The sequence below is a fragment of the Schistocerca cancellata genome, chromosome 2, assembly GCF_023864275.1.
Source record: "Schistocerca cancellata isolate TAMUIC-IGC-003103 chromosome 2, iqSchCanc2.1, whole genome shotgun sequence".
NCBI classification, from domain to species: domain Eukaryota; kingdom Metazoa; phylum Arthropoda; class Insecta; order Orthoptera; family Acrididae; genus Schistocerca; species Schistocerca cancellata.
Genome location: NC_064627.1, coordinates 125,920,940 through 125,943,645, shown reverse-complemented (window position 1 = coordinate 125,943,645; position 22,706 = coordinate 125,920,940). Strand labels below are relative to the sequence as shown.

The 22,706-nt window shown below is 44.0% G+C and overlaps 1 protein-coding gene across 1 annotated transcript in view; it reads left to right on the top strand.

Annotated features, from left to right (window-relative positions):
• Positions 1 to 22,706, top strand: part of LOC126144045 (trypsin-1-like) — a 45,964-nt gene that overhangs the window by 11,667 nt on the left and 11,591 nt on the right. The window contains exons 3-5 of the mRNA XM_049915466.1: positions 5,422 to 5,555; positions 13,386 to 13,477; positions 19,093 to 19,205. Coding sequence (XP_049771423.1) covers positions 5,422 to 5,555; positions 13,386 to 13,477; positions 19,093 to 19,205 — 339 coding nt within the window. The remainder of the gene's footprint in view (positions 1 to 5,421; positions 5,556 to 13,385; positions 13,478 to 19,092; positions 19,206 to 22,706) is intronic.

Below are 22,706 nucleotides of genomic sequence, written 5' to 3'. Positions count from 1 at the left end.
TCGCATTCTCTTAATACGATTATTTTGCTTTAGATGTGGAGATATTTAAGTTATTTTCATTTGCAGCTTTCACAGGCAAGTACAGCGCACGTGGCAGAACATCTTCCGTTACGTATAAAATCACATGGTCGTTGTGACCAGTGCAGCGTTATCAATTTTGTAGTATTTTATATATAATTTTGCAGTTCACTTCTGACATTGTCAACGTATTAATTAACGAAGCTAGGGGAGAGCACGTTTGTATAAGTCTTTTTTGTATAAGCTTACACAGTTCTTTTTAAAATATTATACACTCCTGGAAATGGAAAAAAGAACACATTGACACCGGTGTGTCAGACCCACCATACTTGCTCCAGACACTGCGAGAGGGCTGTACAAGCAATGATCACACGCACGGCACAGCGGACACACCAGGAAACGCGGTGTTGGCCGTCGAATGGCGCTAGCTGCGCAGCATTTGTGCACCGCCGCCGTCAGTGTCAGCCAGTTTGCCGTGGCATACGGAGCTCCATCGCAGTCTTTAACACTGGTAGCATGCCGCGACAGCGTGGACGTGAACCGTATGTGCAGTTGACGGACTTTGAGCGAGGGCGTATAGTGGGCATGCGGGAGGCCGGGTGGACGTACCGCCGAGTTGCTCAACACGTGGGGCGTGAGGTCTCCACAGTACATCGACGTTGTCGCCAGTGGTCGGCGGAAGGTGCACGTGGCCGTCGACCTGGGACCGGACCGCAGCGACGCACGGATGCACGCCAAGACCGTAGGATCCTACGCAGTGCCGTAGGGGACCGCACCGCCACTTCCCAGCAAATTAGGGACACTGTTGCTCCTGGGGTATCGGCGAGGACCATTCGCAACCGTCTCCATGAAGCTGGGCTACGGTCCCGCACACCGTTAGGCCGTCTTCCGCTTACGCCCCAACATCGTGCAGCCCGCCTCCAGTGGTGTCGCGACAGGCGTGAATGGAGGGACGAATGGAGACGTGTCGTCTTCAGCGATAAGAGTCGCTTCTGCCTTGGTGCCAATGATGGTCGTATGCGTGTTTGGCGCCGTGCAAGTGAGCGCCACAATCAGGACTGCATACGACCGAGGCACACAGGCCCAACACCCGGCATCATGGTGTAGGGAGCGATCTCCTACACTGGCCGTACACCACTGGTGATCGTCGAGGGGACACTGAATAGTGCACGGTACATCCAAACCGTCATCGAACCCATCGTTCTACCATTCCTAGACCGGCAAGGGAACTTGCTGTTCCAACAGGACAATGCACGTCCGCATGTATCCCGTGCCACCCAACGTGCTCTAGATGGTGTAAGTCAACTACCCTGGCCAGCAAGATCTCCGGATCTGTCCCCCATTGAGCATGTTTGGGACTGGATGAAGCGTCGTCTCACGCGGTCTGCACGTCCAGCACGAACGCTGGTCCAACTGAGGCGCCAGGTGGAAATGGCATGGCAAGCCGTTCCACAGGACTACATCCAGCATCTCTACGATCGTCTCCATGGGAGAATAGCAGCCTGCATTGCTGCGAAAGGTGGATATACACTGTACTAGTGCCGACATTGTGCATGCTCTGTTGCCTGTGTCTATGTGCCTGTGGTTCTGTCAGTGTGATCATGTGATGTATCTGACCCCAGGAATGTGTCAATAAAGTTTCCCCTTCCTGGGACAATGAATTCACGGTGTTCTTATTTCAATTTCCAGGAGTGTACACGCTGATGGAAAAAAATTACAACAGCAGGAAGGAGTTGCGCGACGTACATGAAAGCGGTAAGAGTGTCTCCACATCTCATACATGGTATCGATTCAGATTTTACGCCAGTCGCATAAGGCTAAGGCTAGTTGTGCCACTATGAGTAAATACGCGCTGTAACGGTCGTGACCGTTAGTTACGTTTGAGATTGGACATGGTGAGTTGATCTTCGTCAAGAACACTCTAAAGGAAACGAAGAGGCTGTGGTCAACACCTCACTGAACTAGGTCGCGTAATAGGACTTCGAGATGGTGGAAGTTCCTTCTGCAATACTGCAAAAAGACTTGACAGGAACATAGCCACTGTACATGACTGCTGCCAGTGGTGGTCAAGAGATTGCTCGGTCTCGAGAAGAGCGGGCTGCGGACGGCCACGTGGCACTAGGAAGATCGTTTTCGGTGTATGGCCCTGACGCAGAGTGCTGCATCGGCAGCAGCACTTTGAGCAGCAGTGGGCACCACAGTGACACAATGTAATTTTACAAATCTGTTCATTTGAGGAAAAACTCCGAGCCAGAGGCCTTGTAGCGTGAATTCCACTGTTCTCAAACCACCGCCATTTGCTTCTTCAGTGGTGTCAAGCAAGACCTCATTACATTCACTACAGGGCAAGCGGAAATCGACCACGGCCACGCAACACGAGGGGCGTTGCAGTACTCCGCCGTTGGTGGAGACTGGTGCGGTACAACCCGTCACATCGCCGCATCGTCTCCGATATGTGAACCAATGTCGGATACAGAAAGGGACGCGTGAAAAAATGGGATTTACTTTATTCCGGTTAGACACAATAACGACCTAAAATAGCATATACACAATGCTTATCCAAGCGTAAGAGTTTTTCTGGCAGGTGTGACAGTGCTGCCAAGCGTTCTAGTCATGGTGGACACTTCGAAAATGTCTCGTGATGTTGCAGCATCAGCTTACCAACAATTCTTTTTACAAATTCTTCCGTAAGCTTTTCACGTTGACATACGCACAGTATCCGTACGGTTACTAGAGGTGGCAGTTGTGGACGACATCAACAAGAAATGGTAAAACCTGCATTAATTACCTGAAATGTTTTTAATGTTCATCTTTGGTGGATGACCAGTAACCATTTCAACCAAGACTCATTATAGACTCGAACTGCAATACATAAAACAGTTTCAAACATGTCACATTTTTGACAATAAGTGTGTAACACTTTTATGGCTGAAGGCACAAATCTCTAAGTATGTCGGAATTGTTAGGTTCGCATTGGTAAACGAAAAATGTGATCACCCCTTTGCACGTTATGTAAGCTTGTTAGGAGTCGCTAAGTGTTCTTATCTACAAATACTGTATCAGTACACTCTGGGTAATTTGAGTGTCGTGAGAAAGTCTGCCTAGAGGCACCTGCAAAGTTTCTAACGGTAATACTTGACCTATTATATTAAGGAGTACGTTATGACGTCATTTTAAATTTTTGTTGATGTAGGTGGGCTTTAGGTAGGCCACAGGCAGTTACGATCAAAAGTATCTGGAGACCCCTACGTAACAGGGAGTTATCATCAGAGGTCACGAGAGGAGCATACACCTGTATAAAACGAGGCGGGGAGTATTGATTTGTCACCAGACGAATAGCAACAGCAGAATGGCTAGGTCAGAAGAGACCAGTGATTTAGAACGTGGACTATTTATTAGATTTCATTTTCTTAACGTATCCACAGTTCCATCGGCGGCATTTCAACGCTTATAAAGGAGTTGCTGACGGGAATGTGGAAATACGGAGGAACAACCAAAGCTAACCCAAATCCGGGTAGAGCTCATGTACTGCCGGACAGAAAGCGTCGAGCGCTGTTGACGATGGCTGTAAGAAACCGCACGAAATCAGCGGAAAGAATCAGTCAGGTGTACCAAAGAGCTACCAGCAGTCTACCTATCGCAATGACTGTGCATAATGAATTAAAAAGAATGTGCAACAACGCTCGAGCAGCTCCTTATATGCCAACGAGTCATTTGGAGTGACGAATAGACCTATACTTCGTGGAAATACAGTCGAAGAGATTAGGTTTGGTGAATGCCTGGAGAAAATTACCCGCCTACATGTGCCAACATTGAGCTTCTAAAATTTTCAGTAGTGAATCACGCTGCACCCTGTGGCAATGCGATGTAACGGTCTGGGCTTGGGCAAATTACCTCCCATAATGTGTAGTGCCAACAGTCAAGTACAGAGGAAAATTTGTTCATATGTTGGTCCAGAGCCTTTAAACTTTAGAGTAATGACTCACGCTACACCCTCTAACGATCTCATGGAAGGTTTTTGGGTTTAGGGAATTCCTGAAGAAGGTTACCTGTCATAATGTGTACAGAAGAAATTTTGTTCATTTTTGGGTCCATGACCTCTAAAATTTTGAGTGACGAATCATCCTATACCCTGTGGAAACCCAATAGAAAGGTCTGGGTTTAGGGAATTCCTGGAGAAAGTTACCTGCCTTTGTGTAGTGCCAACAGTGATGTATGGACGAATTTTTGTCCATATGTGGGTCCACAGCCTCTAAAATTTTGAACAATGACTCACGCTGCACCCTTTGGCAATCTGATGGATGGCTTTGGGTTTGTGCAATCCCTGGAGAAAAATACCTGCCATAAAGTGTAGTGCCACCAGTCAAGTGCGGAATAAGTTTTGTCCATATGTGGGTCCACGGCCTCTTAAAACATTGTGAAAGGAAACACTCTACGTAGTAGGCTGTGCAAGTATAACCTTTATCCTTTATAAAAAGTAAAGCGTAGAACTGTGTAGCCTACACAGTTTCTTTCACAAGAAAAAAGCGCAGAGTATGTGGTGTTAAGGTATGGAGGTATTTTTTGGGGTTACGTTACGGTCCTCTTATTTTGCTTAGTAGACGCTAAATACGGAAGGATTTGACCACATTTTACAGCATTGTGTAGTGCGTACAGTAGATGAACAGTCTGGAGACTATGACCGCTTCTGTCACCATGAGAATGCACCCTGCCACAAATAAGCACCTGCCAGGCAATGGTTTATGAAGAGTAACATTCCTGAAATGAGTACAGAGAATATTGCTCACCAGCTATTTAAAATGTTCGATTTATTTACCACAACATGTTTCAGAGCTCCTGTGTTCCATTATCAAGCTCTTCGGCTTACAAAGTGAAAAGTAGAAAGTTCCGATCGCAACACAAAGGAACGCCCATAGAAAGTCGACTTCGCTCCGCACCCCAGAGTCCACCGTAACTGCCTTCTCTGGTATCGGATCTTCATGAAGAACGAGCTGCCGTTCCTCCACAGAGATTCAGACGACTCACTGAATGCGGCACCAGCAGAGGTGAAGCCGTCACAAAGGTGGTGGGTGCGGACGCCCCATATTAATAGCCACTAGTAAATATCTGGAATAATTTGATCAGAGAGCGCAGATTAAAGAGTAATGGTAGGGAATGGTGTTCCCTCCCCAGAACGGATGGAGCTGCTGTCGTCGTACAGTATCTGTGGTGGTATATACATTTCAGCGACGTCGGAAAACTTTCGATTAAGGAAGTTTCAGTATTCATTTCAACAGCATCCACAACTCAATAAGCATAGGAGGATTTCATTATATCACACCTTGTCATTTATCCAGTAGGACGCTACGAGTCAATTATTTGTGTGTATAGGCAGTGATAAGTAACTTGATACTGGACTTGCAGGGCAGTTCCCGTACCAAGTGTCACTGCAGTATACTAAACTGTTCACCCGATCACATACGTGTGGAGGCTCCATCATATCCACCACGAGGGTGCTCACCGCTGCTCACTGTATCATGGACACCGGCACCTACTATGTAAGTACAGGAAAAAACAGCTTCGTAGTAAGTATCTTTCTCTAAAAGAAACTCAGTATTCTCGACTGTAAAATATTAACTATTTCCTACACAACATGAGAATTCAATTCTCTATTGCTCTCGATGAAAAAGAACAAAAATATATTTTTTCCTTGTAGTGAAAATATGAAATTTCATGACGCATAAAAAAGAGCGTTCCTCCAGTATGTGGATAGGATGTATGAGAAAGTGGACACTGTAAGACTAGGAAACACGTTAACTGCCACTCCAGAAAACAATAATGATTTTTAGAGTAAAATTCAGTCGCCTATTGCAAATGTATTTTTATTATGCTTTACCGGTTTCGACAAAGTAATACGTCATCAAGTTTAGTACTGGTTTAGCAGATGTCAACATCTTCCTCATAGAAGGGTAATGCCGTGAAATGTCCATAAATGTATATATTGTAAGTGGTTCAAATGGCTCTGAGCACTATGGGACTCAACATCTTAGGTCATAAGTCCCCTAGAACTTAGAACTACTTAAACTTAACTAATCGAAGGACATCACACACACCCATGCCCGAGGCAGGATTCGAACCTGCGACCGTAGCAGTCCCGCGGTTCCGGACTGCAGCGCCAGAACCGCTAGACCACCGCGGCCGGCTATTGTAAGTGGTTATTGTAAGTACAGCCTGACAGTTAAAACAATGAAAATTGCCAATCTGTGTTTACATTGACCACAAACAACATGTACATTTCTGGATACATCGTGGCAGTATGCTTCTATGGAGAAGATATTGACATCTGCTAAGCCAATAGTAAGCTTCTGAAGATGACACACTAATTTGTCGAAACTGGTAAAACACAATAAAAATATATTTGCAATTGACAACTGAATTTTATTCTGAAAAATACAGACTACAGTTGCTGTAGATTACAGCTATCAAAAAAATAGTTATGAGTATTGATGCAATCAAGCAGTTGAAGTTATAGGTATTCTAAAGTAAAGGCAAATACTACATCGTGGCATGTAACTTACATATGTATGTACTTTCATAGATTACAGTAAGCAACGACCTTATGTCTAAGGTATTATGTGGGTTATCACTAGGTAAAATACGATAATAACAATTGTTTCACAATCATTTCTTTTACAGACATTAATAAGCATTTACATTCAAGGCATTCAAAAATAAAATCCATTAACCGTCTTTAATAAACAATAATTAAAATTAACTTTTATGCAGGTCAGTGACATTCTCTGTAGAAGTCACTCTGTTAAATCAGTCATTATAAGGGGTGTTTGGAGGAATAGAAACTATTTTATGTCTTAGTTGGGTAGATTAACTCGAATAACACGGGGAGGGTACATAAAGTAGTTCAACACTTTCTTTCTGAAACCAGGTTGGCTTTATTCAGGATTCCAACACACCATATTATTCTCCACCGTTGTGGTTGCAAAATCCTATTTTTCAACATAATCTCCCTTGAATGCGACGTCCTTACGCCAACTTACTGCCTGAATGGCCCCATGGTACCACGCTACTCGTCGACGTCGAAGCCAACGTCTTGCTGCATCAGTAACCTCCACATCAACTACAAACTGCTTCACACAGAGCGCGTCCTTCACTGGACCAAACATATGGAAGGTACAGATCCAAGTTGTGTGGCGTATGATGAAGAACAGTCCAATGAAGTTTTGTCAGCTCCTGTTGTGAGAGGCTTAGCGTTCTCTTGGAGAAGGTGAAAGTCGTTGACAGTTTTGTGGCGATGAACACGCCGAAGTCGGTTATTCAGTTTGCTGGCGGTACCCACAATACACTTCAAAGTTTATCGTTGCGCCATGACGGAGGACATCAAATCGACTAACTCCTTCAGAGCCACAGACGACCGTCGCCATGGCTTTGACAGCTGAGTGTGCGGCTTCGAACTTTTTCTTCGGAGGAGAGGTGATTTGGTGCCACTCCATAGCTTGCCGTTTTGTTTCCAGTTCGAAGTGATGAACCCATGTTTCATCGTCTGTGAAGGTGTTCAGCAAAGGTTGTCTCTATCAGCCTCGTAACGCGCAAAGAATTCCGTCTAGAAGGTCCTTCGTTAATCTTTATGCTCTCCTATTAGGCGACGAGGAACACAGCGGAAAAACCGCAACTGGTGAATGACTGTGTGAGCACTACCAACAGAGAGGTCCAGCTAAAGAGCAATATCTGTGAGTGTGATCCGTCGATCACCTCAAATGAATGTTCACACTTCCCAACATTGCAGGAGTCACGGCTGTGTGCAGACGGCCGCCACGCGGGACATCGGACAGCTTTGGTTGACCTTGATACGACTCACCGTGCTTCTTTTCATTATCAGGTCTTTATAGACTCTCTGGAAGCGCCTATGAATAGCTGCAATGCTTTACGTTTATCGTCAAAATAAATTCAATGACAGCTCTCTGCTTGGAACGCTGGTCCGTAATAGACACCACTTTGAAGGCTACGTGTACTGGAATTTGACGAAACTGTAGAGGCTGAAGCGCGAATATTTCACAATGTCTCACTACAAATACCGAATTATTTACATGGAAACTGGCCGAGGAAAAGACTGTGTTGCATTACATATTGAACGCCCCCCCCCCTCCGTAATTTTTATTGATTACAGAGATACTGGTAGCTCCAGAGGAAAGGTACACTTCGCGTGTTGGTACTCCGGTTGCCATGAGTTTATTTATCGACTGTCATTTTTGTTTTGAGGTTGAAGTTCTGTAGTTGAGCTTGAGGTCCAAACCAGAATTTCTCGATTGCGACTGCGATTTGTTGGCAATTGTATTTATCACTCATGAATGCCGCACGCGTTTAGAAAAGCACTGAATGCCGGTATGGTATCTTGTGTACGGAGTTCATAATGGAAATTCCTCGTAGAGAATGTCGTAGACGTATTTTATCCGCAGAATATCCTCGTTTTGTCACCAAACTGGATGACAGTGGTGCAGTATCCAGCAGTCAAACTTGTAACATTATGTGATTGCCTTATCATTTTAAATCATTCACTAATCGAGCAGTCGCTCGGCAACAGCTACAGTTAGCAAATAATGTTGCGAGAATGTAAAAGGCGAACGACCTGTGACGTAACTGTTTATTGTCGAAGCGCCGTCAGAGATGCAGTGAGTTATTGACTTTGAAAACCGCGGCGCGAAAAACGGACAGAAGAAGAACACTTTTACACATTTTTTTTGAGGTACGAGATATTCTCGATGAACAGTTACTCATTCTTCTCTTGTCTCCTGTAACTTGTGTCGGACGCGCATGTCTTGCCGCCGTATTATTATTGTTAAAAATAATATTGTTCTAGTGTAAAGTAAATGTGTAATACTAAAAGTGCCTAGCAGTAGATTTATTGTGCGACGTGTATGTGAAAACGTCAAAGGAATTGTTTTCATTAAGAGAAGTGCCAGTCAAAACGGCATCCATGTTAAATCCTTTATTGCAGTGTAAGTTCGTCTATTAATTGCCATAAATTCAGAGTTAAATGGAACTGGTGTATGGACTATTCATTTACTATAGAATCTATGTCTCACTTCTTCATGAAATTATTTAATTTTCTATATGTTTCTGCCAAATAGAGAGTTCACAGTCACGAATTCTTTCGTCGAGTTCGGACGGAAGTTGCATGCGGCGAAATATTTTCTCCGCGTCATATTCCACTGGTAAATGCATGATAAACTACGGTATATTTTGAATAGGCATTTACTCTCCTATGCAATGCAACTTCCGATTGATCAGACGATCCAACAAGAAACAGCCGCACACAGTCGGCGTTCGCAAATATGTTTCCACCGCTGATTATAGCTATATGTTACAGCACAAAAGTAACATATTGTTATAATTAGAGACTACGAACGGGGACATTTATAACTGTATGTTTATGTATACACATTACGTAAACATATCGTTATAAACTTCAAACTTCAAACTTCTTCAGGAGAAGACATCATTCAGTTCCTAGAAGAAAGTCATTCAACAATCGCACACTTCGGCTAAAATATGGAAACACCACTAGAAATGCATGGTTCAAATAAATGCATATGCTAGCCAAGCCTCCAGATCGCACTGTTTTATTTGAGCAAGAACGGACCTGTGCAAAGTTCTCAATACGTTTCAGTGCTAGTGGTGGTCACAATAGCGTTCTGTGTACATTGTGCATATGGGAATGAAGTGAACTTGAAGTTGGGCCGATTGTAGGTCCTCATATTGTGGGTGCTTCCGTAACCAATGGAAGCGAGGTGTTTGGTGCTTTAAGAGCGCCATATTGAAGATTTACACCGCAGGCGGGGTGAGCGGGAAAACATCATCCGCTAAGCATATCTTCAATGACCGTGACGGGGGGAGGGGGGGGGGGGGTGACTGAAGAAGATTGTGACGAGATATAAGAGGATGGCATCTGCAAAAGTCACTGCAGAGTTGAACGTCGCACATGCGAATCCGGTTATCACCAAAACATCGCGAAGGGAGCTCCATAAGCAGGGAATTCTGTTGTGAGCTGGAATAGCAAAACCTTCAATCAGCGATGCAAAAGTCCGTAACAAGAAAAAGTGGTGCAAGAGCCGTAAAACTGGACTACGGAGCAATGGAAGGAGGTCATTTGGAGGAGTATACAAAAGTGAAACAAGGCGTGGGTCCAGTGACGATCTGACCAGCCTTACTGTGGCTTTCCATGGGCCCCACGGCTACTCTGCAAGGTCGTGTTAGAGCCAAGGATTATGTGACAATTTTGGCTGATCAGGTACAATGTGCGTTCGCCAATGGCTATGGTGTGTTCCAAGGCGACAGGGGGTTTTCACACAGCCCTCATCGTCCAGCACAAGTTTTGTGAACACGAGAATCAGTTGTCACATCTGCCCTCGTCATCACTAGATCTCAGTATTACTGGGCTTTTGTGGCTTACTTTGCACAGAACGTCACGTGAGCGCTATCCAACTCCATCATTGTTAGCTAAACTTGTCACTATTTTTTTAGGAAGAATGGTACAAGATTCCTTTGGAAACCACATAGCCGGCCGCTGTGGCCGGGCGGTTCTAGACGCCTCAATCCGGAACCGCACTGCTGCTACGGTCGCATGTTCGAATCCTGCCTCGCGTATGGATGTGTGTGATCTCCTTAGGTTAGTTAGGTTTAAGTAGTTCCAAGTTCTAGGGGACTGATGACCTCAGATGTTAAGTCCCAAAGTGCTCAGAGCCATGTGAACCAAAACCACAAAGGGCCTGCTTTTATCCATTCCGAGACGACTGGAAGCTGTTCTGAATGCCAGCGGGTTTCCTACGCTGTATTAGGCATGGTAATGTGTGTACAGAATATTCATATTCCCTTTTCAAAACTCTGTACAACGATGTGACGGATTTTACAAATGCAAACACCTGTCCTTACCATTTGCTGCGCGTAGACATGAAGGTAAGCTTTTGGAATTTTGTCATTGGCTATTAGCAAATCACCGCGGAATCTCATTAATATTGGTCATTGATGAAACCACTTGCGTCTGAGACGAAATCAATATCACTCTAACTGTCGTTGGCGGGACGACAGAAATACCACGTGCCTTAGTGGAGATAGGTTTCAAAAACATTTCTCTGTCAATGTGTGGTGTGCTACTACATCGTCTTGCTGAGCTCCGTTATCCAGACTTCACTGAAAACGAGCTCCAGAATTTTTTGTAGAGGCTCGTTTGGCTACAAGAATAGGTTATGTTCTTCGAAAGAAGAATTCTAGTCGTCATATGATATATCATCTAAATCTAAAAGTGTCCGGAAGACGGATTGGGAGAACTGATGACCTTTCTTAGCCATCAAGCTTTCCACATTTTAGCTGTGAACTTGGCTGAAGGTTGCACTCTACAAAGAGAAAGTAAAAACGAGAGACATTCGGATTACGAATAGCGCTGCGAGCATAGAACAACTCCAAGATGACGTCAGAAGAGCTTCACGTATTGTTTCTAAGAGAATTAGAAAGTGCGTTGAATGCGTAGGTCAAATTTACGAAAGTCGACTTTTAACCTGTGTTTGCTTAGCACATTCTGTGACTACTTGTGTGGGTTACATTCTAGCCTCTGTATCTCTGTAGCCAAATCAAGCTGGCACACTTTATATTCGATGTTCTATTCGCATTTGTCTGTCCTATACTCTCCTGAAGCATTTACTATTTTTTGTAAAACATCTAGTGTTATACAGATTTATATTCGACAATACTCTTTCTAATGTTTGGCTCCACTGCCCCATTGAACGTTTGGAAGGACATTACTTACTTGCAGAAGGATGCTTTTTGTGTGAAACGTTCATTTCATTAGCGATTAGCATCAGTGATGAGCTAATTCCATCTCTTGAGCACTACCAAGTCTCAATTGGGGTATCTATTTTATTATTTTATGTTTATTTGAAATGGCTGTACAATATGTCGTTATTTCAACAGTCAGGCTACTGCTAAACGTCAAGGAGGGCAAAGAAATCTTATTGACAGTTAAATAAGGGATTTGTCTTAAACAAAAATGTATCCTCTTGTAGGAAAACGACTTCTTTCAAGGAATCTGACACTTCTATACATTTGTGGTTTTTTGAGCTTGAACGTTTCAAATGTGTAAGAATAGAGAAATAATTGATTTGTGTTCAGTTTAACTAAGACGGGAAGATACGAAATTTGCGCATACCATATCTTTTAAGGATTTACTTCTAAAGCCCAATTCATATTACCATTATCACTGAAGCGTTTTGACACTGCTGAACTGAAGGATAGTTGTAACTATTGCATTTCTAGCAGTAGTGTAATTGGAACCTTAGTTCTAGTCAAATTATTTTAGGTCACAATGCGTCTCCTTCAAGAACTACTTTTGAAAGTATCCAACATGAATGCCAGAAAGCATTTCATTAGAGAAGGATGAGAAAAGTTAAGCACTTATAATTTGTCATTTTTGTCACTCTTCACTTGCAATCAAATGTCTGCCAAGAAACAGCACTTAGCAGTGTTTTAAAAACTAGTATCACATTGTAGATACACACTATATTACGTTGTTCCCAAAATCACAGTCAATGATGTTACACCATTTGCGTACAAAACAATTTATTATCATACTCGCTTCGTGTAAAACTCCAAACGTAATAATAAAACTGTACGTCTTGCCAGGCATTAGCAAATAGTTACACTTTTAATAATCGTAGTGAATGACTGACCAAATGAATATATGAATAGTAGTAAATATAAAATTTACTTCTTCCTAAATATGTTTATAAACATAAAGCTGTTGAAGGTTTCACAGACATCCGTGAGCACTGAGGTTTGTAGAACAGGTTTCCGTTGTTTAGTGGAGCTCAGGTATTATTGTAAGATGATAGCTTTATCATTTACAACAACTATTTATTGTTTTATTTGAAAGATGGAGAATAACAAGTGTCTCTTACATTGTTTGCTAAACGAACTGTCGTACTGACTACTTTCTGTCCACGAAAAGGTGACGTATGATTGCAAATCGGAAGAGAAAATAATACTGCACTTTAAAAAGCTTACTCCTAAAATACCTACAAATGAGTAACATGATTAACCATATTTTTTTAAGTACTGAATACATGTAGAGAACCAAACACTATATAACAATATTACTCGTGTTGTATAAAATGAAACAAGTTTCAGTTTAAAATCTGATGACTTGCAAGCAAGATTATCGGAAATACGTAATATTTTCCGCAGAATCTGATCGTATTGCACAGGAAATTCTGTTACAGTAAGGATGTCTCAGGGATACCACTCATTGGTCTGAGGCAACTATGTCAATGCTGAAATGTCGTCTACGAGTACTGGAGTTGGAAAAAATGCTCTTTTGCCGTCAGGCGGTGGCTGGAGAAGTGGACTTCTCCTCTGAAGACGGCACCGAGCAGGAGTCGCAGGTTCTTCAGCAGATCCCGCACCCCGACTTCCCAGGGTGAGTAGCACCAGTCAGTAAGATCTTGTTTGTAGACCGCACCAAGGGCTACATTTTCGTCTTAAGCTGTCGATTCGTCGTTGGTCGGATAATTGAGTCAGGTGTAGAAGACTTCGTTACAGCTAACATAATGTTAAGTCTACATCCCTACCTTCCGAGACGCGATTTGGATCTCATGCAGTAGGTAGTGCAGAAACGTTTTATAGGTGGTTGCCAACGCCCTTCTAGCTGAAAATTCGTTCATTCATTCTGAGATCGTGTTCCACAAATACCTTTAAGGAAATTTCTCAACACGTGATAAGAACCAAATTATGCGTCAATTGCCACAATCTGCAAGTGAAAATTATTTCTGTAAATTATACAATTATACTAACCACCAGTTGTCACTAGTTACTCATCTACTTACATTGCAGTTCACTTTTAGTTTACTTCGTTATTTACTAGGTGAACTCTAAATCCAGCAACAAATTCTTGGTGGTTGAGACCTTTCTCAAACATCTGTGGACTAGGCTGATGCACTGCCCAGTTGGCCACCCTGACACAGTGGGTTTGCACAACAGCACGGACTACCCTAGCACGCTTCCCTCGTCGATCAAAATTCTTATTCATGGTCAGCCCACTTGGTATTCTCCCTGAATTCGAACCGCATTGCAGAGGCTCTCCAACTATATTAGAATAGCACCGAATGAAACGTGGGATCCTGCCTGAAACACAGGCTGAGGTGCTTTAATCAGATGAAACTATATGGTTCCAGGGACCCTTTCAAGTCTCAAGCATCTATTATGTCTATGCGCATACTGAATCGATGAATCAAAATTTGTGCCATGGCTAGGATTCGAGCGTGGGTCTCCTGCTCGCTTGGCAGATGCGCTTACCACTACATCACCCTGGCACAGGGTATACAAACCGGCTTGAGTCATGAATGGGAATTTGGACTGGGGAGTGAGGCATGCTAGGGCAGTCTGTGCAGTTGTACAAATCCGGTGTGCCAGGGTGGCGTAGTGGTTTGCATATCTACCTAGTGAGCGGGAGACCAGAGTTCAAATGCCAGCCATTTCATTAGGTGCTTCGGTCTGCATGTATACATCATATTTCTGAGGCAGTTCAATAGTGTATTCTATTTAGATATGTGGCATCCATGATGTCCGATGGTTCGTTGCCAAATAATAAAGTAATTATTATCATACTGGTCAGGTGTGGTTCATAACCATACGAGGTGCATTGAAGTTCTAAGGCCTCCGATTTTTTTTCTCCGGACTGTTAAGAGATAGAAACATGCGCATTGTTTTAAAATGAGGCCGCGTTCATTGTCAATACGTCCCAAAGATGGCAGCACCATACGGCAGATGGAATTTTACCGCCAGCGGCGAGAATGAGAACTGTGTTAAATACTTAAAATGACGACGTTTTCCTTACTTGAACAGCGTGCAAACATTCGTTTTCTGAATTTGCGTGGTGTGAAATTCATCGACTGTTGAAGGAGACATATGGTGATGGTGTTATGGATGTGTCGAAAGTGCGTTCGTGGGTGCGATAGTATAATGAAGGCAGAACATCGTGTGACAACAAACCGAAACAACCTCGGGCTCGCACAAGCCGGTCTGACGACATGATCGAGAAAGTGGAGAGAATTGTTTTGGGGGATCGCCGAATGACTGTTGAACAGATCGCCTCCAGAGTTGGCATTTCTGTGGGTTCTGTGCACACAATCCTGCATCACGACCTGAAAATGCGAAAAGTGTCATCCAGGTGGGTGCCACGAATGCTGACGGACGACCACATGGCTGCCCGTGTGGCATGTTGCAAAGGAATGTTGACTCGCAACGACAGCATGAATGGGACTTTCTTTTCGTCGGTTGTGACAATGGATGAGACGTGGATGCCATTTTTCAATCCAGAAACAATGCGCCAGTCAGCTCAATGGAAGCACACAGATTCACCGCCACCAAAAAAATTTCGGGTAACCGCCAGTGCTGAAAAAATGATGGTGTCCTTGTTCTGGGACAGCGAGGGCGTAATCCTTACCCATTGCATTCTAAAGGGCACTACGGTAACAGGTGCATCCTACGAAAATGTTTTGAAGAACAAATTCCTTCCTGCACTGCAACAAAAACGTCCGGGAAGGGCTGCGCGTGTGCTGTTTCACCAAGACAACGCACCCGCACATCGAGCTAACGTTACGCAACAGTTTCTTCGTGATAACAACTTTGAAGTGATTCCTCATGCTCCCTACTCACCTAACCTGGCTCCTAGTGACTTTTGGCTTTTTCCAACAATGAAAGACACTCTCCGTGGCCGCACATTCACCAGCCGTGCTGCTATTGCCTCAGCGATTTTCCAGTGGTCAAAACAGACTCCTAAAGAAGCCTTCGCCGCTGCCATGGAATCATGGCGTCAGCGTTGTGAAAAATGTGAACGTCTGCAGGGCGATTACGTCGAGAAGTAACGCCAGTTTCATCGATTTCGGGTGAGCAGTTAATTAGAAAAAAAATCGGAGGCCTTAGAACTTGAATGCACCTCGTAGATTCGCAATTATTTCACAGACGACTCATTTCAGATCCACGTTTACTGTAATGTTCCAGCATCTGTTACTATACACTTTCGTGCACGTATTTTAGGACGACTGGTAGGCGTGTGTATAGCTTTTTCACCAAGTGAAAGTCGGGCTGCGACAGCGCCTGGATGACCCAGCCAAGGGAATGTTGCAATTCGTTACTGGAAATGGTCCATACTCAGTCCACCTACACAAAACAGGGGTAAGGCAAGAGCTCACAGCACGTTAAAAAAAATGACACCAGAACATGTGGTACTTCATTGTAATTTTTGGTCAGTTTGGTCAAGTTATCGAAGGATGGGAGTTATTTAACACTGATGTCAATAGAATTTCACGGCCACTGTAGTATGATTTTCACAACAGAGAACATACGACTCGAATACTGGATTGTATATCTGGTAACCAAATGGGTCAGGATCAAAGAGGTTTGGAGCGTATGTGTACAAAGAGAACAGTTGCACAACTACCTCGAGAAGCAGTAACGATAAGCAGGGAAGTTCACCAAATAGAGATGGAGATGAGTCGAAACGGGACATTTATGAGTAGGCCTATTATTGATGTAATGTGTTCATCAAGAATACATAAAAAAGGTCCGTCCGAACAGGCCATGAAGGCCCAATGGTACCGACCGGCCGCCGTATCATCCCCAGACCACAGGCGTCACGGGATGCGGATACGAAGGGGCATGTGGTCAGTACACCGCTCTCCCAGCGGTATGTCTGTTTACGAGACCGGAGCAGCTATTTCTCAACCAAATAGCTCTTCAGTTTTCCTCACAAGGGCTGAGCGAAGCCTGCTTGCCAACAGCGCTCGTCAGAGCCGATGGTCACCCATCCATGCGCTAGTCCAGCCCGGCAACGCTTAACTAGTGTTACTACTGCGGCAAGACCGACTCAGAATACACAGTTGCTTCAATTTCACGCCATACAAGAACGGGCACAGAAACACAAATGCTAATGCGAAGACCCAGTTATTGTTGGGCCACGCAGGATTAGCTGACGGTAGTTTAGTGCAGGTGAAAAGATAGCTATAAAGGACTACATAGTCAGCGGTCTTCAGTAGATTCAAGACAGGTACAGAGAGTACCGTGACAGTAGGCTTTTCTTTCACTTCTGCTTCATTCTTCTAGCTTTCTGTCACTTCTAAATTTTTCTGTTAACGAAGCTGTAACATTAGGTTCTAGAGACTTCAAGTTATGTCACCATCAGTTTTCTGCTATTTTAGCATGTACTTTGCTATCCATCGCTTCCTTCTTAATACTGCTGTATGTGCTGCCGTTCGTCACACCACCCGGTATATGAATTCTCTTCCTCCCTCGCCTCCTCTTTCCTTCCTCATACGCTTCTGTTTCCATAAACTCCTCAGTCTTTCCTAATCTAATTCCAATGCATTCTCGTTTTCTTCCTTTTACTACACCGAGTAATTTTCTTTGCTCTGCCACTTATTCTCATTTTTTCATTTTATTCAATCAACTCCCCATCCTCTGCCATATCCCCATTTCAAACGCTTCGAGCCTTGCTCTACTTTTCTTCCTCAGTGTCCACGTTTCAGCACTGCATGGTTGGTTGGTTTCTTGATTCGGGGGAGGTTAGCAAACAGGGAGGTCATCGATCCCACCGGATTAGGGAAGGTTGGGGAAGGAAGTCGGCCGTGCCCTTCCAAAGGAACCATCCCGGCGGTTGCCGGAAGCGATTTAAGGAAATCACGGAAAACCTAAATCAGGATGGCCGGACGCGAGTCAAGTGTTCTAACCACTGCGCGATCCCGCTCTGTACCACGGAGGGCGCTCCACGCAAAATATTTTATTAGCCTTTTCCTCAAACCATATTACTGCAGAAAATTCTGTTTCCCTTATAAAATGCCTCTTCCGCCACCTCTATTCTGATTTAAATTCCTGTGCTGCTGTTCCAGTCATTTACTACCCTGCTTCCGCAGTATTTAAAGCCTTACTCCTATATTCAAAATTATCTTTAGCTTTTTATTTACTTCTAGTATCATTACTTTTGCTTTCTATATGTTGATTTTCTTTCCACAAATATTTCCTCTAGCTTTGGTGATATCCACTATGTACTATAATTCTTTTTCAACTGTTGCTAGAAGGAAGACGTCGAATGCAAACCTCAAACACCATATTATCCTCCCTCCAATTCTTACCCACTTGTCACCCAGTGGGAAACGGTCAATCGTATTTTCTAAGTATAGATTGAAAAGAGTAGGAGACAGACAGCAGCTGTGTCTTACTTCTTTTTCCAAGATCTGTCCAGTCGGTACTTGTTCCATAAGATTTCAGGCAACTGCCGGATGTCTGTAACCTGCTGCCACCATATTTCGGCGCAGAGTCTTCTGGTCATCTTCAGGTGAATACTGACAGGAAAGACAAAGCGCTTACTTATTTGAGACCCCGCCGGCACATGTTTGGGGTGCCCAGTTGGCGTTGTGCCTGCGCTGTTTGTCTGTGCGCTGTCTCGCGAGCCCTCCTTGGTGAAAACTGGTGCGATGGATATCAGATCAATTGTCTACGAAAGGCTAACGACACCGGCTACGCTGAACACGAAGTTTTGATATGACAGGATTCCATGCAGAATTTAACTGGACACTCCAGTCTCGATTAATAAGGGACTAAGGCAGTCGTATTTCCACTAATTCAGTGGTTATGGAGCTCCAAAAGCTTAATGTATGAGCCGCAATTTTCGTTTGATCGGGTACTTTCTCCTGCCACTTTCACTGACGCTTTTTTTATTTAAATTTAATGAATTTGTAAGTCATCTGGCTTTTCACTCACTTTATTTTGCCTCATTATAGCTCAACGGCGGTGTCAATGATAGTAACAATAAATGAATAAACACACCATGTTACCCCTCTCACGTGTGTGTGTGTGTGTGTGTGTGTGTGTTTGTGTGTGTGTGTGTGTGTGTGTGTGTACGAGAGAGAGAGAGAGAGAGAGAGAGAGAGAGAGAGAGCGAGAGAGAAAACAAGTTTGTACATGTAAAGTATGATGTGTATGTGCCTTTAGAACTGCCTGTAATCATACAAGTAAAGTATGTTTACTCTTACTTTTCAGGGGTCTTCAGATACACCCAAACGACATCGCTGTCTTCACGCTGAGCTCCGCTTTCTCCCTCAACTCTTACGTGCAGACTATTCCTCTGGCCAGCGCTGGATCCATTCCGACAGGTGAGTAACGAACATGACAACTCTCAAGCATGCTCCTGGCAGTCCAGAAGTATAAGACAATTTGGTCTCCTAAGTTATGCGATTACAGAAACTTGCGAAGAGCACGTAATATACATCTGTCACGGAGCAGAGGATGTTCCTTAATTTAGATTTCAGGTACGCTAATCTAACTGAACTAAATTAAGTGGAAGTAATTTTGACGTAACGTCAACACTTCCAGAGTGAATCTCGATATACAGATAGCTCCGGAATACAGCAAAGTAAGTTCGGTTAGGAATAAATGAGAAGTGCAGGTAATCCAAGGTGACAAGGCACAAAAAAAAAGTTAGGAAATCGGATAAGAAATCAAGATACTGTGAAATTAATGACACTGAGCTGGTAGTGGACATATATTTACAACTATGGGGAAAGTAAAAAAATTTCTGCTGTACCAGCATTTGAAACTGGATCTCCTGCGTGCTAGACAGGTGTTCTGATCACTAATGGCTGCAGGTTGAAAATGGTGTTTGTTCTTTCCGACATATCCAAAAGAACAGACACCACATATACGAAAAAGAAATGTTAGTTGAAAAGACTTATTCGGTAAAGTAGAGGGAAGTCAAAACGAACTGCAGTGAAATTGAAAGCAAGGTCTGCAACATAGTGAGTGCAATGTGAATTACACAGCTCAACGCAGAGGAGAGAGAAGATTGTAGGAAGGAGTACATTAAAGGCGTCTGCTTGAGAGAAGACTTGTCTGATGTCATGGCAGAACTAGAAATGGAGGTCGGTATAGAAGACATAAGTTTAGAAGTGAGCTCTGGTAAACGATGAAATAAGACAGAATGGATAGATAACATTCCTTCTGAATTTCTTCAGTTATTGGGCAGAAGCGGGAACGAAGCCACTGTCCAGCTTAGTGTCTAGAATCTATGAGACTGGAGACTTACTACAGACTTTCGGAAAAAACTCATCTGCAGAATCCCCCAGAGAGCAAGGGGAGATACGTAAGAGAACAACTGCACAATCAGCTAAGTAGCTCGTGCATCGTAGTTACTGACTAGTAGAATGTAGGGAATAAAATGGTTCAAATGGCTCTGAGCACTATGGGACTTAACTTCTAAGGTCATAAGTCCCTTAGAACTTGGAACTACTTAAACCTAACTAACCTAAGGACATCACACACATTCATGCCCGAGGCAGGATTCGAACCTGCGACAGTAGCGGTCGCGCGGTTCCAGACTGTAGCGCCTAGAGCCGCTCGGCCACCCCGGCCGGGAGTACGGAATAATTAAAAAAAATAATTGCTATCTGTTTCATTACAATCAGTTTGACCTTAGGTAACATAAATGGACCAGAGAGGCAGCTCTGATGTTACGATTGGTAATGGAAGCATGGCTTAGAAACAATCAAGACGCCTTCATAGTATCGGTCACCAAAGAAAAAGCGTTCGACATTGTAAAATGATGTTCGAAATTATATAATTTTGAGAAACAAGAAGTAATCTCTAGAAAAATACTGGTAATACACAATACGTAGAAGGAACAATTAAAGAGGGAGACCAAGAACGAAGTGCTCAGGTTAAAAAGGTTTGAGGCAAGGATGCAGTTTTTCGTTCCTAGGGTTCAACCTTTACATCGAAGAAACAATGACGGAAATGAAAGAAAGGTTCAAGAGTGGGATTAAAATTCAAGGTGAAGGGATATCAATCATAAGATTCGCTGATTGCTATGCTCAGGGACACTTAAGAACTATTATAGGACCTGTTGAACAGAATGAACAGTCTCATGAGTACAGAGTATGTATTTAGAGTAAACCGAAGATAGACGAAAGTAATGAGGAGCAGCAGAAATGAGAACAATGAGAAACTTAACATCACAACTGATGAGCACGGAGTAAACTGCCAAAGAACTCTGCTGTCTTGGAAGCAATACAACGCTTGACAGAACAAACAGAGTATCATACGCAAAGAGGGCGTTGTTGGTCAAACTAATTCTGGATAGTAACAAACAATTTGGGGAGGGAATATCTAGAATGTACGCTTGGAACACAGTATTGTATGGTAGTGAAACACCGGCTGTGGGAATACCGGAACAGAACCAAACTGGCGCGTTTGACGTTTGGTCCGTAGAATGCTGCTGGATATTAGGTGAACTGATAAATAAAGACATGGGGAAATTCTGTGCAGAATTGGAGAAGAAAGGATGATACGGGAAACACTGACAAGGAGAAAGCAAACGATAATAGTACAAGTGCTAAGACATCAGGTAATAACTCCCTTGGTTCTAAAGGGAGCTGTAGGTGGTAAAACTGTACGGGAAGACAGAAATTGGAATATACCCTAAAATCAGTTCCGGATGTTGATTTTAAATTCTACTCTGAGATGAAGAGGATGGCATCAGAGAGTTACTCGTGGCAGGCCGCATCGAACCAGTCAGACGACTGATGACTTAAAGAAAGAAAGAAAACGCGTGGTTTTATCTTGGTAGATACATGAATGCTGAAGACACAAATATTTTCTCACCCGAAATATGCACAGCTTTCATGAAACACCTAGCACTGAAATTGTGCTGTGCTGTATCGAGTGGAAGAATAATGAGATCTGTTTTCTTTGAAACTACAGTGAACAGTGGTGTGTACCAAGACATCATTCCACAGTTTATTAGTTGCTTGGGGCTGGTGTGCGCGACTTTTCTATCATTCTGCAATCAATTGTTTTTGTACTCCTTTTATATACACTCCTGGAAATGGAAAAAAGAACACATTGACACCGGTGTGTCAGACCCACCATACTTGCTCCGGACACTGCGAGATCAAGCAATGATCACACGCACGGCACAGCGGACACACCAGGAACCGCGGTGTTGGCCGTCGAATGGCGCTAGCTGCGCAGCATTTGTGCACCGCCGCCGTCAGTGTCAGCCAGTTTGCCGTGGCATACGGAGCTCCATCGCAGTCTTTAACACTGGTAGCATGCCGCGACAGCGTGGACGTGAACCGTATGTGCAGTTGACGGACTTTGAGCGAGGGCGTATAGTGGGCATGCGGGAGGCCGAGTGGACGTACCGCCGAATTGCTCAACACGTGGGGCGTGAGGTCTCCACAGTACATCGATGTTGTCGCCAGTGGTCGGCGGAAGGTGCACGTGCCCGTCGACCTGGGACGGAACGCAGCGACGCACGGATGCACGCCAAGACCGTAGGATCCTACGCACTGCCGTAGGGGACCGCACCGCCACTTCCCAGCAAATTAGGGACACTGTTGCTCCTGGGGTATCGGCGAGGACCATTCGCAACCGTCTCCATGAAGCTGGGCTACGGTCCCGCACACCGTTAGGCCGTCTTCCGCTCACGCCCCAACATCGTGCAGCCCGCCTCCAGTGGTGTCGCGACAGGCGTGAATGGAGGGACGAATGGAGACGTGTCGTCTTCAGCGATGAGAGTCGCTTCTGCCTTGGTGCCAATGATGGTCGTATGCGTGTTTGGCGCCGTGCAGGTGAGCGCCACAATCAGGACTGCATAC